Source organism: Zea mays, chromosome 2 (assembly GCF_902167145.1).
Source record: "Zea mays cultivar B73 chromosome 2, Zm-B73-REFERENCE-NAM-5.0, whole genome shotgun sequence".
Lineage (NCBI taxonomy): Eukaryota > Viridiplantae > Streptophyta > Magnoliopsida > Poales > Poaceae > Zea > Zea mays.
In genome coordinates, this window is record NC_050097.1 from 192840959 (window position 1) to 192858520 (window position 17562).

The 17562-nt window shown below is 44.6% G+C and overlaps 1 protein-coding gene across 2 annotated transcripts; it reads right to left on the minus strand.

Annotated features, from left to right (window-relative positions):
* Positions 1–375: 375 nt before the first annotated feature.
* On the minus strand, positions 376–9665 carry LOC100193377 (uncharacterized). Of its 2 annotated transcripts, none has more exons than NM_001416200.1 (2): positions 8889–9665; positions 376–945 (listed from the first exon to the last, which is right to left on the minus strand). In NM_001416200.1, exons 1-2 carry the CDS (start codon positions 9630–9632, stop codon positions 598–600), a joined length of 1092 nt encoding a protein of 363 aa, NP_001403129.1. In that variant the 5' UTR covers positions 9633–9665; the 3' UTR covers positions 376–597. The 2 variants fall into 2 exon arrangements, with proteins under 2 accessions (NP_001403129.1, NP_001131978.1); NM_001138506.2 differs by lacking the exon at positions 8889–9665 and adding an exon at positions 2707–3673.
* Between the last annotated feature and the right edge of the window lie 7897 nt (positions 9666–17562).

Sequence of the window (17562 nt, forward strand, 5' to 3'; positions counted from 1 at the left end):
AGACATTCACAAACTTCATCATAAAAACAGTTTTTATAAAAAATAGTTTTTTAGTATTTCCTTACGTGCTCTCACAACTTCATTTTAACTAGGTTTGTAGAGTTACGCTTATTGGTAGCTGAAAAAAAATTAGAACGAAGTTGAAAAGGCATAAAACAGAACAGTTTTAATCATACACTAATAATATTAAAAAAATCTTTGTTTTTACGTGGTTGAGACCGGAAGGTGCGGGCGGGGGGAGAGGGCGGTTGAAGAGATGGTTCTTTATATGTCAGTCAAAGATTTACGTGTCAGTCTGGGCACTGAGCAGAAGAGCACCATCCAATACCCATAGCTGCAGGTGACTGAGAGGTATTTGATTTCTAAAGACTAATATTTAGTTCATATATTCTATTTTATTTTAATATGTAAATTATTAAATAAAATAAAAATAAAGAGACAAAAGATTAATCCCTGGAAATCAAACATCACTGACAACCGACGACTCAGGACGCCATTCACAGGACCAACACGGCCGCAATCAACACAACATTTACATACACACAGACAGAGAGTACAACGGGGCAGACCATTGTGTTTGTGTGTGTGGGGCACGGATCATGGGACTGCCTGGGCCACTTCGCCGTCGTCCTCCTCGCTCTTCTTCTCCTTCTTGGCCTTGGCCTGGCTCCACTCGCCGTAGGAGTAGGACGCGAGGCCCCAGAGCGAGAGCGCCAGCGCCACGCCCTTCTCGCTGCTGAACTTCTCGTGCAGGAAGATGACGGCCGCCACCTCCGTCACCGGGATGAACACGGCGATGAGGATGCCCGCCAGCAGCGTGTGCACGCAGAAGATGACGCCCACCGCGCCCAGGAAGAAGCACTGCCACAGCACCGCCGCCCACGCCAGCACCATGTAGTACCGGGCCTCCCCCAGCTCGTACTGCCTCGCCTCCCTCGGGATCGCCTGCACGCGCGCGCCATCAAAAAATAAAAAAGAGTGTAAGGCTTTGGTTTATTGGACGAATGGATAGATAGATAGATATGCAGAGGTTTCAGCAAAAGTCTATGGATATGTAGATCAGCTTTTTTGCCATCAGGACGCAAAGATTGAACTGCTAAGTGCACAGTCACTCATTGTTCATGCTTTCTACAACCATCATCGTCACCTTTCGTTGATGGAAGTATGGCACTACCCAACCCGTGATGAAGGGCAAGGGGCCCCACTGAGTCTGTCCTAGTGCGTGCTGGTGATCCGTCTTTTTTGCATGCTCTACTGATTTAGGGTTCTTTGGTTTCTACGTATTAATTTTAGTCACTCTATTTTATTCTATTTTAGTACTTAAATCGTTAAATACAGAAACTAACAGTTTTCATATTTAGTAATTTAGTGACTAAATTAAATCAAAATAAAATGAAGAGACTAAATTAGTCCCTGTAAATCAAATACCTCTTAGTGTCATATCTCGCGCGTCTTGGCTGTCAGTGAACCGATGTCTTGCTTTGAGGAGGCAGGGAGAACAAAGGTTCTGAATTTCTGATGACTGATAGCACTCGCCGTCCTCTTTACGATGTGTTTGGTTTATTGAGTCACCTTATACTTTATAAATTGATGCATTATAAGTTTGTTCTATAAATTTTGGTGGAATTAACTTATTTCTCATGTATATACTAATTATTATATTATGAGGAATGTGTTGGTGATAGACACATCATTCTATTTCACAAACCAAATAAAAAATAAGAAGCGAGAAGGAGATAGATCTCCTCGTTTCTCAAACCGCGGAAAATGCCCTTTTAAATGCTCGACGTACACCTCAGATAATCGGGGATAAAGCCATCTCGGGGGAGGAACAATGGCGGTAGTCATTGGGAAACCCATGGTCGTCAGTCGTCACCCACTACAGTACTACACTACCGTCTCCCCCCTGGTACAGTACAAGTACACGCCTTGCACAGGCACAACACAGTGCACACTCTCTCAGTTCAGAATCAAAGGGCAAAAGCTTATCTAAGTTTCTACTCTATATGATGAAAAAGGCAGTGTGATCAGGACAGGACACTATGGCATGGCATGATCATCAAAGGTGGAGGGATTCAACGGGTGAGCTTATTTGCCTTTCCGGCCGTCATCTTTGTCACCGCCTCATCTCGCTTAGGAAGCACCATCAATAATTTTGATTCCTTTGCAACGAAGTCGACATCTTTGCGCCCTTTTCTCTCTGTCCCTCTCTACGTAGAGTATGTGAAGAATTTTACCACTAACATTGATAGAGATCCGCGCAAAGAAACCGAACACACAGCCACAGCCTCTTTCCACTCATCCACTGTGGTCGATTGGAGTCACGAAGAAAGCGGCTTGTCTTGTTCATTCTCGTGATCCAAATTGGTAGAACAACAGATCAGACAAACGGTCAAGCAAAGACGCGAATTCTAGTGCATGCTAATCAGATGACGCAGAAATCGCGCTAAGGCCCTATTCAAAACACCGGAAAACCAGGAGGAAATGGCGCGATTCCTAGTTTCCAACAGCAATCTTGCCACCAAGACTGGACTGAACGAACCATCGCAAATGGGTAAGACTACGTCAGCGTATTTTGGTTGTTTCTTGTTATCGCTTCGTTGGGACTTGGAGCTAGATACCAAGACGTAGAAGCAGCGAAACTACTCGACGAGAGGGTGGTCTGCGTAGGAGTAGCGGGCGAGCAACACGTGGGGATCGACTCACCTGGAAGTCTTTGTTCACGACCATGCCTACCGTGCAGAAGGCGGTGGCGAAGAACCCCATCACCAGCTGCATCTCCACCACCAGCGCGTACGTCACGGCGCGGCCACCGCCCGCGGCGCGCCTGTACGCGAGCTCCACCAGCGGCAGGACGAGGCCGTAAAGCGCTGCGGCGCAGAGCGTCAGCGAGAAGCCCAGCCAGTACCGGCCCCTGGTGACGCCCGGGGGCCGGTCCGACGAGACGTGCAGGCCCAGCACCACGGCGCCCACCGTCAGCAGCGCCACGGCGTTCACGGACGCGGCCGTCAGGCGCTGCCGCACCACCAGGAACGCGAAGAACACCGTGAACGCCAGCTGCGTCGAGATCAGGATCGCGGAGGTGGACACGGGGAGGTACGCCAGCCCGTAGGCGTAGACGAAGTCGTCCACGCCCGTGGCGACGCCGAGGCCCGCGGCGGCCAGCAGGATCCGCGGCGGGGTGAGCAGCACCGGGGCGCCCCGGTCGCGCGCGCGCCGGGCGCCGAACGACGCCGCCACGGGAACCAGCAGCAGCGGCCAGCCGCCGGTCTCGAGCCACGCGGAGAGCCACTGCCGGTGCCCGCCCTTGCTGAAGTAGAGGCGGCTCAGGAGCGGCCCGCCGATGGCCCCCAGCGCCAGCATCCCGCAGTTTAGTGCTACCAGAAAGCGGCGCACCGCCTTGCCGCGCGCGGGCGCTGCGTCCTTGCGCGCTTCTACGTCCATGGCGCTGCGGCTGGCCGCTGGCGTCTGCCCGCGCACACGCACACGCACACGACACGAGGGTGGTTGGCGTGTGCGGCCTTGCCTAGGTGTGGAGTGGAATCTAGCACGGCGCTTTGGATACAACGATGACGCCGGCAGCGGATTAGTTACACTCTTTTGAAGACGCGACGCGAGCTGTGCGCACCGGCCGGTCCTAGTATTTACGTGCAAAGCACCCACGGGATGACGGGAGTATGATCTTGTTAAGGCCTTGTTCGTTTCCGTCGGATTGCAACCGGAATCGTTTCAGCTAATCAAAGTTTATATAAATTAGAGAAGCAATCCGGTCAGGAATCATTCCGACCCACCAATCCGGCAGAAACGAACAAGGCCTAAACGATTACCGATTTTGGTTCCATACGTGATGATGATCAAAGGGTAGCCATTTCATAATTACTAGAAATATTTTACCAATACATTTTTTTCTTACCACAACGTGTTTTTGTTTCCTCTTGCCAATTCTACTCCCAAATTAATGTCACTGCGTTCTATCTATTCTAGGCCTTTTAGCGTATTGTAGAAATACAGTTTATTTAAACTATTTTTTCCTTATAAAACACGTTTATCATTCTATTCTATAAGATATTATATATTTTCTATATATTTTTTTTGTTACGTAAGCAGTGCATCTAAAAGAATAAAAACTTTTTCGAATTTACAAATATAGTACGCATTTTCAACATCTCAAGCAGTTCTCGAAATATATAGCTGAACTCATAAAAAACAGCTCTAACATTGTTCTATTTTATTTTTATCAAAAAATATAGAACACAACATGCATGAAGTGACTTAAATATACTACACCACATATTAGTGTCCTATTTTTGTTTTTCTACATCATCCTTAACCTTTTCTTTCCTAATAATATAATTTATTAAAATACATGATTTAGAGTTTAACTGTTGGAACTTAATTTGTTTTTAGGGCCTATTACACTTTAAATAATGTAGTATTTTAATTTTAATGTACTATTTTGAGGCACTTAGTTGGAGATGCTTAAGAAATGGTGAAGACATATTTTCAATCACCGGCTCTCCCGAAGTGCAAAGGGGTTGTATTAGAAGAGCCGAAGGCCTCGTGACTTTTGGAACCATAAAAAATCCATTAGGCTATTCTTAGCGAATAGTTTTATGATGTCGTTTTAAAAGAATATAAATAAAACAAAACATGAATGAAACCATCACTCTTAATATAAAAATTTATTCTTTTATTTCATAGGCATTTAACTCTATAATTTAAATTGAGTTGTAATCAATCCAAAAGTGTTTCATCCTTATAATACTATGATAAAATATACATTGAGATTGATCTTATTCTGATTAGGGATCATGAGTGCAATAGTCCTATCTTGTCCCAAATATGAAGTTATATGTGGTGGTCATGCCACAATGTTGAGCTCGTCATGCAACAGTGGTAGATGTCGCACCGTAGTGGAAGGTGTCGAGTCCATGTAGTCAGATACAACATAATTACTTATACCTTATAATACTTGTAGATATGCTAGTATATTTAGGTGTGGCTATAAGAAAGATATCACACACCACATAGTAGCCATGGATACATGTGTTGCTATCTGTCGTGGCTATAGAGCACCATCTTGATCGCAGTAGCGTTCATCACGTTTCATATGATGGAAGGAAGCCTTATCCCGCCCACTAGTACCACATAATTGTATTAAGTAAAGATGTACATGGAACTGGGGTTGTATTCCCTAGAGCCATCATGTCCCGAGGGTAGGCTTGGTTGTATTCCTTAGTATGTATGTGCTCATGTACTTGGACAAGTGAGGAACTTAAATTCCCATAGGAAACAAACCCTAGGACCCGAGACCCAGGAGACTTGGGGTCCTCAGAGGTCTGAGGGCGTTGGGAGTCTAGGAGTGCCCTAGAGGCATGTACGGCCTCATTACTTTTCTGGCCTGAAGGGAAATAGAGGTAGTGAGAGTCTTGGAGGTCTAGGGAGGCGGGATCAGGTCCCTGTAGCAGAGGTGACCTTAGTTGAAGTTCAGTGAGATCCCTATGGCACAGGGCTTTAGGGACATCGACTTACGTTAGCCAGGCTCTGCTCGTGTTTCCTTCTTTTGGTGGGATCTTTAGAAGGCATTTTGTAAGTATATGGGAATATGACCTTTCCTAGGCGCTGACTAAGGCCCTCGAGACCATCATAGACCTAGGGAGGCCTACAGGTGGGTCCAATCTTCTTGCAAGACAACGAGTCGAATGACTTCGTGGATCATCCTTTGATCTTGCAACATAGAGAATCAATGTGCTCCTTGCTGGGGGTACCAACGAGGTCATGCGAGGCCAATTAAGATGTTGAGACAATCTCGAAGCTTGCTCTCATTGAAGTAATGCTAGCGGCTAATGGCTAGACGAGGGACATACATGCAACAAGGGTTCTCCCTTAGGCTCCATTCTTGTAGGACATAGAATGGTCGAGGGCTCTGTTTTGTTTGGAGCCGAGGCAGATTGGCACGTCAAGGGCATTCCCACAATAGAAGATTTGCGTCGAATAGCTGGCGGGACAACAAATTTACGCGGGACAACAAACTGCTACCGCTAAGAACAAAGCATAAGAAAACTCCATAAAAAATACTTGGAAGACTAATGATAATGCTAAGTAAAGAAAAAGAATATAAGCACTACTTTTATCTTTATTTAATAATTTTTAATAGCTAGCTTCCTAAAACTAAAAAACTTGACATGCGGAAGGAAAAACACACGGCATTAGAAAACCATGAAAACCATAGAAATGGAGCACTCGGACAGGTAGCAAGCATGGAACACACGTTAATTGTGAGATAAACAGAAGATATACGAAGTGCTTATTTTTTAATAAAAAATGTAGTTCATATACGGTATCAGCCTCATACTATTAAATCCACTGGCGGCTACTCCTGGAAATTACTTCTCACCATGCAACGCCCCGGAAGTTGAAACAAACTTGTTAGAAAAAAAGTTGAAACAAAAAGAGACCCCATGACTCCTCAGTCCTCACCATGCAGCGCCCCGGAAGGAGAGAGAAGGGGACGATATGGCGAGAAAATTGGGGCGTGTCTACGACTCTATGTTTGGCTGTCTCGATCCGTTCAACTCGTCCAGGCTGAAGCTAGCTTGTCTTAATTACTGTAACTCACTTTATTTACACATTTATACTACATGAGCATGTTTAGATGAGTTGATGTTTGTCACCTAGTAGACAACTAGGCTAGAAAGCTAAAACTACTTAAAATACGGAAGCCTAGCGCCATGAGAGCTCCTAGGAAATGGACATTGATCTCGTTTCTGTAGAGTCAGGCTGAAAAACCAAATTTACACACGCACACTCTGGCTCCCGAGACAGTGAGACAACGTAAACACGGGAGTTGCAGCCAGGCTGATGGGCCATGGCGGCAAATACGCCCTTGATGATCGCAAGAAAAGATGGAGATGGAAAATGATTCGACATGACACCCACCTAGAGAAACGAGAAATGAGAGGAGAAAATAGGAGATGTCGAGAAAATTGATGATCTAGAGAAAAGATGGAGGGAAAATGATTTAATCTCCAGAGATCCAATTCCTAGCGGTAACTTTTTGGTGTTACGTAACAGCTATGGAAACTACTCGTGTTTTAGGTTGGTGCTAATAAGCCTGCCATCTCCGGTGAAAAGTGAACATTCCATCTGTCAAACCTTAACCCTAACCTCGTCATAACCTTACCAAAGTTGAGGAAGCTGGCTAAAGCCTAGACCACTATCGAATTGTTGGATGACAAGAGTAACGAAGAATAGGGAAACATATCCCCTGCAGTATTGCAACTGCAGTTAGGTCACTGACGTATGTGGCCAAATTTAGGTTAGACTTATACGTGAGTGACCTCAATGCAGAGTGTTGTATAGGATCTCGTAGACAAACATAGAGCATGTGGCTAAAAATACAAGGAAAACAAACCAATCAGATGAACTAATCACTCAATTGGTGCTCCCGTGCTAGCTATGTGGCTCTTGTCTAGTGTCGGGAATTCGATCGGGCCGGGTCCGTACTTCAAGCCAGACGAGTTTGGGTCAAGAAGGCCCAATTTTTTTTGGATTGTATCGTGCTAGCCTAAAGAGTAAAAATAGTGGCATAGTCTCACCCTAAAGCACTTCGTATCTTCATTATGCTGTGCCGACTCAAGGCCAGGCCATATATTTGAACCACATAAAATCCAAATGTTACAACAATATAAAGTCCATAGCTTACTAAATTAAAGATATTAAACAATGTTAGCATCATTTGACCACATAAAAGTCCAAATATTACAACAATATAAAGTCTGTAGCTTACTAAATTAAAGAAATTAAATAATATAGGCTTCATTGGGCCGTGCCAGCCCAAACACGACCCATGTGTGCGAGCCGTGTCGGGAACCCAACGTGCTGAAATTTAAGGCTCGGCCCAGACCCGCTTTCAGGCCGTGCTAACCTGACTTTTATTATTTTGTGCCGGACCGTTCTTTAAACTTCTGATTTTGGGTCGTGCTTGTACTGAACAAAAAAGCCTAACATATTTCTAGCACTACTCCTGTCACATCCTATATATCCTCTTGTTGTTTGATTTGAAGAGTGAAGTAGTTCCTCGTTTTTTCATTTTTTCATTTTTATTTGATTCGGAATACAGTAAGTTGATGCATTACCACCGCGTTTGTCAAAGTTAATAATTAACTACTACCGTAGCATATAAGAAATGGACTCATTCCACCAAGATCTTATTTGGTACTATGACCGTATGACGGTGGCTCTGTTTGTCATCGTAGAAAGGAGCCGCTTTGATTTTTGGATTAAAAAATAAAGTAGAAAGAGGAGGTACACGAGAAGCTGTACCGTCCCACTAAGGGCTTGTTTGGTTCTACCTCAATCCATATGGATTGAGGGAGATTAAGGGGATTTCAATCCCTAGCAAGTCAAAATCTCTCTCAATCCATATCAATCACCTCCAATCCATATGAATCGAAAATAACCGAACAAGCCCTAAGGGAGTACGTGTTTGTTTTTAAACTAATTTTAGTCCATTTATTTTATTTTTATCCCTAAATTGGTAAATATAAAAATTAAAACTATATTTTAGTTTTCATCTATTTTATTTATTTATCCTAAATTGCTAAATACGGAAACTAAAACTTACCTCTGTATTTGCCTATTTAGGAACTAAGAATAGAATAAAATAGAGTGAGTTAAATTTGGTCCCTAAAAACTGAACAACCTTTAAACCCTAAATTTGATAAATGAAGTTATCATGCATCACCTCATCTTAAACTGAGATGGCACCTTCAAGCAAACATTTCTTAGCGCTCGGCGTATATGGCAAGAGGCTGAAGGCCAGCTAGTGGAGAATTGAAGTGGAACGTACGTATATAAGCGACACGTATATGTGGGGCATCACGCACCTGGAAGTCCTTGTTGACGATCATGCCGACGGTGCAGAACGCGGTGGCGACGAACCCCATCACCAGCTGCAACTCCACCACCAGCGCGTACGTCACGGCGCGTCCGCCCCCCGCGGCGCACTTGTAGGTGAGCTCGACCAGCGGCAGGAACAGCCCGTACAGCACCGCGGCGCCCAGGGTGAGCGTGAAGCCCAGCCAGTACTGGCTCCTGGTGACGCCCGCGGGGCGGTCGGAGGAGACGTGCAGGCCCAGCACGACGGCGCCCACCGTCAGCAGCGCCACGGCGTTCACCGTCGCCATCGTCAGCCGCTGCCGCACGATCAGGAACGCGAACAGCACCGTGAAGGCCAGCTGCGTGGAGATGAGGATCGCGGAGGTGGAGACGGGCAGGAACTCGAGGCCCCAGGCGTAGAGCAAGTTGTCCACGCCCGCGATGAGCCCGAGCCCCGCGGCGGCCAGCAGTATGCGCGGCTGGGTCTGGGTGAGCAGCGCCGGGGCGCTCCGGTAGCGCGCTCGGCGGCGGACGTAGGAAGCCGCCACTGGCGGGAGCAGCAGCGGCCACCCACCGGTCTGCAGCCATCCGGAGAGCCACTGCCGGTGGCCGCCCTTGCTGAAGTAGAGGCGGCTGAGGAGCTGCCCGCCGGTGACGCCAAGCGCGAGCATCACGCAGTTGGTCGCCACCAGGAGGCGGCGCATCGTCTTGCTGCGCAAGGGCGGAGACTCATGGCTCGCTTCCACGTCCATGCCTATAGTCTCGCTGCGCCGGTTCCTACTCCTACCTCTGTCTGTTCACAAGATGCTAGTAGTATGTAGTTGGCGTGCCTCCTGGTCGTGGTCGTAGTAGGTACATGGAGCTACCAGTCTACACCACTACACTTTGAATGCAATAGTGACGCCGGGCCCCAGGATCGTCTGGAGAGACGTGTACTCACTGCGCGCAGGTGCTAGATATATGGATAAGTCTCCTCTTCGAGCATCACAAGTCAGACCAAGTTATAAGAAACAATTATATTCTATTATATATTAGAATATTAGTACTGATTATTAACTTGTAAGAAATAAGATGATAATAAATTAGTATACTAGAACAGACGGCGCCCTATGGAAAATAATGTTTCGAAACAACTTATCTGGGATTTGCTAGTCCTATTTATGTAATAGCTGCAGTCCGTCTAACTATATTCATAGCTGTTGCAACCTTTGCATTATATTCTACAGAGGGTGTAAACATTGTGCTCTATGTAATTACTTGATCACTGTATTATGAGTAAAAACGCTACACAACGTACTCTTCAAGCAACACCAGGTCACTATGCAGCAGCCTTGTCTCATCTTTAAGATCATAGTAGTCCCATATTCTAGAGGCATGGACACGGAGGCGGTCAGCCGGTCACTGCAGTCCCCAATCAACAGCCCAGCAACTACTCCGTCTCCCATCTGTGGTCATGGAGATAGAGATGTTAGGCTCCAAACAAATAGCATACAAGACTGAGAACAGTAAGAATTTATTTCAGGTGAGGGTACGAACATATCAGGATAAACATACGTGTTTTGCAGCACCTAGCTCGACAGTTTAGTTTTTTTTGGGAGGGTAATGACAGCGAGACGGAACTTCTCCAAAACCCATATGTACATATAAAACATGTACACATGACCCTATGTTTTTGCTGCATCAAGTGCAGTGACATTCGACCATAATTCAACTAAAAACATCAATTCAAGAATTCAAACTTACCATGCACAGATTACATCAGCAAAGAGCAACCAGATGGAGGGGCTTATGTAATATGACCAATTATTATAAATATAATGTTCATTGAAAATTCGAAACACTCACAAGCTTAGTGTAGAATGGTATAAAATGCCCTGAATTATTGTATTCACATTTTTAGCCATTGAGCAATTATCTAATGTTAAGCACCTATAACCTGCAGATATACATATGTGTCATTGAAGTCTTATGAATGTCTCAATAAACAAGTTATATTCCAAAAAGGGGTAAAATGAATAGCATGATACAAATCTTGGCTCAGCTATAATAAGCACTAAAATTTTAAAATTAAAATGACCCTGTTGGCTGGTCCGTTGCGGCATTATTAACAATGAGTACCTTCAGCACTACACCAAACTCATTGAAACGGTGAGATAATAAGTCCTTGGTGGCAGCAAATGATCTAAATCTTCAGTTTGTGTCTGCTTGGTTGTTCCTGTTTGAGGCTTTTTTTTCATTTTTCATTTTTTTGTTAAACAGGAAGGAACATTTTTTCTGGTGAAAAAAAGAAGGAAGTCAGGTACCACTTGCTTGCAAGTCTGAAATCCTATCTCAACCGTTTGGACTTTTTCCCCCAACAGTACATGTTATGCACATGACCTGAAATCTTCAGATTGTCATAAAGAGGATTCTGCATTTGTTGGCTTGACTGGCCGAGCTAGCCACCAATGTGTAACACTATAAAAGTCATCAAATAAAATAATACATTTAGTTTGTTAGTGATATTTATTTTAATAAATTTTTCATTGAAGCGTTTGTTATTTATTTTATTCGGAATGATTTTTGATTGCTCATAAGTAATTTTGAATATTGAATATCATTTCTTCTTAAATTAAAATTCACATAAATAACATAATATTATTCTAAGAATTAATATTCTATTTATAAATAATTTTAGTTTGATTCTTATGAATTTTATGATTATTTAAATACGTATTTCTAAATTAAAAAAAAGAAAAAGAAAAAAAACAACAAACCCTAACTAACCCTAGCCCATTAGGCCCATCAACCCCCAGCCGCCCTCCTGACCTAATCCTAGCCGCCTCCCATCCTCCTCTCCCTGTGGCCGCCGTCACTCCTTCTCCCCTCCCCTTCTCTCTCTTCTCTCCTCCTCCCTGCCTCTCTCGTCCATCCGCGCTAGGTACCCTACGCGCCGCGCCCCTGCGACCCGGCCACCCCGCGCCAAGCACGCAGCGCCGCGACTCCAGCCGACCTCGCGCCAACTGGACGCCCAAGGCCTCGAACGCCCCCGCGCCAGGAAACCGACCCCGCGACGCCCGCGCTACGTCTGCGCCCTGCAGTGCCCCTGCCGCGACGCCCAGGAGACCGAGCAGCGACCCCGACCGCGCAATGCCCAGGCGTGCCAACCTCGACCGCGCCCAGGAGATGCCAACCCTGCACGCGAGCAGAGCCGAGCGCCTGCAGCCACCCGCGCAGGCAGCACGCACCCGAAGCCGATTCAAGCTGCACGTCCGTTTCTTCCTTCGTAATGGAATTTTAATGAGCTGTTTCTCCCTCCCGACATCAATGGTGCCTTGAACCCGCCGGCGCCCATTTCTCTCACCAGCGTCCTTTCCCGTCTCCTCTCTGGCTATATAAGCCGCATACACGACTGTTGGGGACTTGTTCTCAAATGCTATGAGTTAAGAACAAGGCAACACAGAAAATGTTAAACGGTAAAGTCCTTCGTCCTTCGAAGCATTATTTCCCTTAGGATATAATGATTTTCGGACGAAGGTTATGAAGGGCGCACCTTCATAAACACAACATACGATGATGAAGAATGAACCATATGAAATATGAAGGATAACATAGACAATTATATATTATTATCAACTTATTTTTGCATTATTATTATGAAGAAATAGAAATGACATCAAATTACAAATGTACCTTCGGCTTGGAAGGAGATGAAAGTACAAGTGTGACGCAAAAGCAAATGCCAAGTCAGCGTGAACAGTACGGGGGTACTGTTCACCTATTTATAGGCACGGGACACAGCCCATATAAAATTACATTCATGCCCTTTACATTTGGTAGTAATTCTATAGTAATCCACCGAGGTCTGAATAACCTTTTCATCTTTAAGTCGGTTTCCTTTTCTGCTACCACGCCGAAGCTTTCCCGCTCACATCTTCGGCGCTATATCAACCTTCGTATTATTTTGGGCTTCTCCTACTGTGATATCGACTCGAGTTCGAAGATACCTGTTCACACATTATACTCCATAAACACTGTTAAATCATGTTTTTGAGGACCTTCGGAAGCCGAAGGCCCCCAACAGTAGCCCCTCGCAATATTAGTTTGTTAAAATAATAAATTTAGATTGCGACATGGACGAAGGCTTTAAGCCGAAGGTCCGAAAAAACACCTTCCCTTTGCTAGAATAGCAACATTCACTGACAGGCGGAGTCTTTCAATTTTCAACGCACTGGGCGTATAAATAAGGGCATACCGTGAGCTCATTTGGTACGCTTTTTTGCCATCTGCTCTCGCTCACTCAATTTTTAGCTCTTGCGCACCAAGATTTGCTTAGCTTTTTAAGTTTTGAAGCTTCGGCGTTGAAAACAGTTTTTTAGTGTTTCCGAAGATGTCTGAAGATAAGAAGGCTGCTGCCGAGATGAAGCTGAGTCTCTCTGAAGAGAAGAATCTGGGTTTCTTATAGCAATGTCGAAGACCAATACAGAAAAAATCACCAAAGAGATTTTAGAAGGTTTGTCTGAAGATACTGATGACAGCGACAGTTATGATGTGGATAGTGGTGGTGAAGACTCCGAAGATCGCCCTTGGCGACCAAGCCATGCGGTTTTCGGCAAATCAAGTATCAAAGAAAATCATCTTGTCAACATGAGAGGAAGATATTTCCAGGACTTGTCCGTTGTGAGGGCCGACGAAGGAGAAAAGACTTGTCCGAACCCTGAAGAAAATGAAGTCGTAGTGTACCGAAGCTTTTTGAAAGCTGGACTTCGATTTCCCCTGAGCAACTTTGTCGTAGAGGTGCTGAAAATATTTGAAGTCTATCTTCACCAACTTACCCCTGAAGCAATCATAAGGCTGAATATCTTCGTGTGGGCCGTGAGAAGCCAAGGTCTGGAACCTGATGCAAAAAGTTTCTGCAACATACACGAATTATCATACGAGACAAAACCTTGGGGTAAGGAACAGTATCACAATAATTTTGGCTGCTACAGTTTCGTTTCTCGGTCTGGGTCAAGCTGTCCCGTGCCAACCTTTCGGAAGAGATGGCCCGGCGACTGGATGACAGAATGGTTTTATGTGAAGAATGACCTGAAAACACGGGAAAATATTAAAGGTATAATTATGCGCCCTATTTGGCAAAGCTTCGGCCTACGGAGGCCGAAGGTTGAAATGAATGAAGCTGCCGAAGAATGCCAGAGAGCCTTCGGAGTTATTTGTTCTTTTATTGGAACGAGAGATTTGGTCCAAGAGCATATTGCCTTCAGAGTATGGCCGCTCGCGGAAAAATGGGAAATGCCGCAAGAGACCATAAAGGAGGCTGACGAAGGTGGACTTATCAGGCTGAAGTATACTTTCAAGTTCGGAGATAAATTCGTTGAGCCAGATGATGACTGGCTAAAAAGCATTGAAAATTTAAGTGATGAACTACTTGGGGCTTACTCGAAGGCCGAAGATACTGCATTGTCAGCAGCCTTCGGAGGCCGGAAAAAGAAAAGACTGAACCGAGTGTTTGACGCAATCGGGTTCGTCTACCCTGACTATCGTTATCCCATTCGAGGGCAGAAAAGAAAAGGCACGACCTCTGCGAAAGAAGAAGCTGTAGCTGCTCCTAGTGAGCCAGCACCGAAAAGGAAAAGGATAAAGGTCCTCACACATCGGCCACGCTATATTAAACCAGCCTCGATGCCTGAGTTCACCGGAGAGACCTCTTCGGCCACCGAGGCTGAACAGCCAACCTTGCTGCCAGAAGTCGCAGAAATGGCCGAAGCGCCAACAAGAACAGAATTGGAAAAACCAAAGATTTTGTTATCAGAAACCAAAGAGATGGCCGAAGCGCCATCGACAGAAAAAATGGAAGAAGCAAAAGGATCAACCGAGGGATCAAAAATATCAGAAGTTTTAAGTCCTTCAGCAAATGTTGAGACAATAAAAAACCAAAAGGGGCCAGCGGTAACTCCGAAAAGAAAAAGAATGGCCAATGTGCTAGATGTTCTGGAGACAATTAAGTCCTCAAGCACAACTCCGAAGAAGACTGTTGAAACTTCCGAAGCGAAAACTGAGATTTTTGATACTAAGGCTCCAGAGCAAGAAACTGAGGCTGAAGCTGGGCCCTCAGAGCCCACGAAGGTAAAATCCTTGGAAACCGAGGAAGAAATAATGACAGAGCCAATTCTTGTTGAAGAAATCAGTGCTGTTGCCCCCGAAGCATCCCCCAAAGTCCTTGATTATATTGTTCGACATGCTTCGGGGAAAAAATTATCAGAAAAAGAAAAGCAAGAGGCCCAGCTTTACGCCCAAAAACTGAAGTATCCAAAGGGGGCGTTAATATTCAACGGCAGCGGAGAAGAAGACTTCCTGTATTGTCTCCCTGACAGCAAGGAGATTTCTGTCTGTCGGGAGATGAGCAAGAGCTTCGGATTCCCAACACTAGAAGACGGGCTCTCGGTGCTGTCGAAAAACGAACTGGCCGACAGCCTGGCATACAATAGCTTAAAGGTGCAAAAAATGAGATCTTTGTATTTTTTCTTGAGACCAAAATTTTTCGTTTGCTTAAATTTATTGACGCACACACATTTTTCTTTGCAGGGCCTTATACTTAGCAATGCCCTCAGGGCCCAAAAAGATACCGAAGACGAAGGATGCGCTATAGCCCTGAGCAACCTTCGTTCCGAAGTAATTGAACTAAGGAACGAAGGTCTCGAAAAAGATAAAATATTACATTCATTGATAAATAGAATAAAAGAAGACGAAGCTACTTTTAAAGGTCAAACTGAGGCTCAGAATCGTGAAATTGAAGATCTTCGAAAACAACTGGCCAGAGCTAAAGAGGAACGCATACTTGAAGAAACGAAGCGAGAACTTAGCGACCAATGGGCAAATCATTTAGAAGGAACTGTTGAAGAGCTTCGTTCGTCCAAGAAAAGATGCTATGATAAATCTGTGGAGTGTGTTAAGAAGATGAAAGCTAGCTTCGCCAGCGTCGGCGCATTCTCAAGCGAAGAAAACTTTACAAGAGGCAACCCCGAAGGTCCCATCGAATGGATCAATCACGAAGCTGAGGCCTTTGAGGAAATTTTAAATAGCCGCGGAGACATATGTGCTTTCTCGGGTGCCAGGGGGATTGCCACCATTTTGGAGAAAAAGGGCTGCGAGCATGTAAAGATTTTAGCGCAATCCGAAGCTGTCTTGCCCTTCGAAGATGCAAAAGATCCTTCAGCCGAAGCTAGCATGGTTGGTGGAAAATTTTTCACCGATGTCTGGGATAATGGTGGTCGAGAAATGGCCCGAGAAATTATCCAAAAAAGCGAAAAGGGTATTCACGATGCTAGAAAAGTAGCAGAGGCTGCTGAGAAAAGCGCAGAGCCCGAAGGGCAAATAGGTATTAACTAATGGTTTTTATTGTGTTGTAATTTTTGGTTTTAAACTTCGTTCGCAATTTGTAATAGCAATGTAGCCGTATCCTGTCCTCCTTCAGATCCTACTAAAGCGTCTCCGGGCCCTCACCCGAAAGGAGACGACGAAATTAAAAAGATGGCTGAAGCTATCATGGATGAAGTTGTTAATCGGCTCCTGAACGAAGCTGCGGAAGTTGTACTTAGAGAAGATTAAGTGCTATTGTAAAAACTTCTGAAATGTAATATGTGTAACATCTTGTAATCCTGAATATAATATACTTGTTTTTATGGTTCAATTCTTTACGATGCATGAAATTTTACATACGTACCGTTTTTGAGTCTTTGACGAAAAAACACCTTCCCTTCTTTTCATGCTTCGTGAAGAAAAATTATAACAATATTCGTAGTGTTCTGATGAAGAATATCCAAGCTTGGTGAAGATATTTTCCGAAGCTACACTTCCGAAGATCAATAGTGTATCTCCTTGTGACTTAGCAGGATTTTCCCCTTTTTCAAAACATTCTTCTGAAGATCAATATTGTGTCCCCTTCTTGTGCCATATGCAGCATGATGTATGATGCTTATGCCATGCGAAATGATGTGATGATGTTATGCTATATAAGATGGTATTTATTCCGAAGATACACGCACATCCCTGTAATAAAACACATAATTTTTTTAAATCAGCATTGACTTTTCACTATAAGCCTCCCTTAGGAGCTTCTTCGCCTTTTACTTTCGGCGGTATTCGCGTTGACTTTTCGCGCTTCGCCTTTTACTTAGGCGGTATCAGCGTTGACTTTTCGCTGTAAGCTCTGCATTCCTTTTGGAACGACTTTGGAGCAGAAAACTTACACTGCGCTCCCTTTGGAACGACTTTTTGTAGCTTCAGCAAACTTACTCTGCGTTCCTTAGAACGACTTTTTGTTGCTTCGAAGAATTCATACCGTGTCTTTTTAAAATAATTTTTTGATAATTCGAAGGTCCTCCTTGCTATTGCAAATCTTCAAGCTCCGACAACTTAAACCTGTGGAGAAGATATATTTTCCTTATGGCAGACAACAAAACTATTACTTGAAATTTAAAAAGTGTCCTTTATTACACAGAAAATAAAACTGAAATGAAGAAAACTGCTATCAAAATAGGATATTTGTCAATAGATGTGCTTCGACTCTGGCACAGTGCTATTGACTGTGCGAGCTTCGGATTGTTCTCTGAAGTCCCTTTGGTGTGGAGCATATTGGCTCCCTTCTGGCTGTTGGCCTTGTTGCAGCGGTGGTGGAGGCGGAGGCTGTTGCCAGGAAGCTTG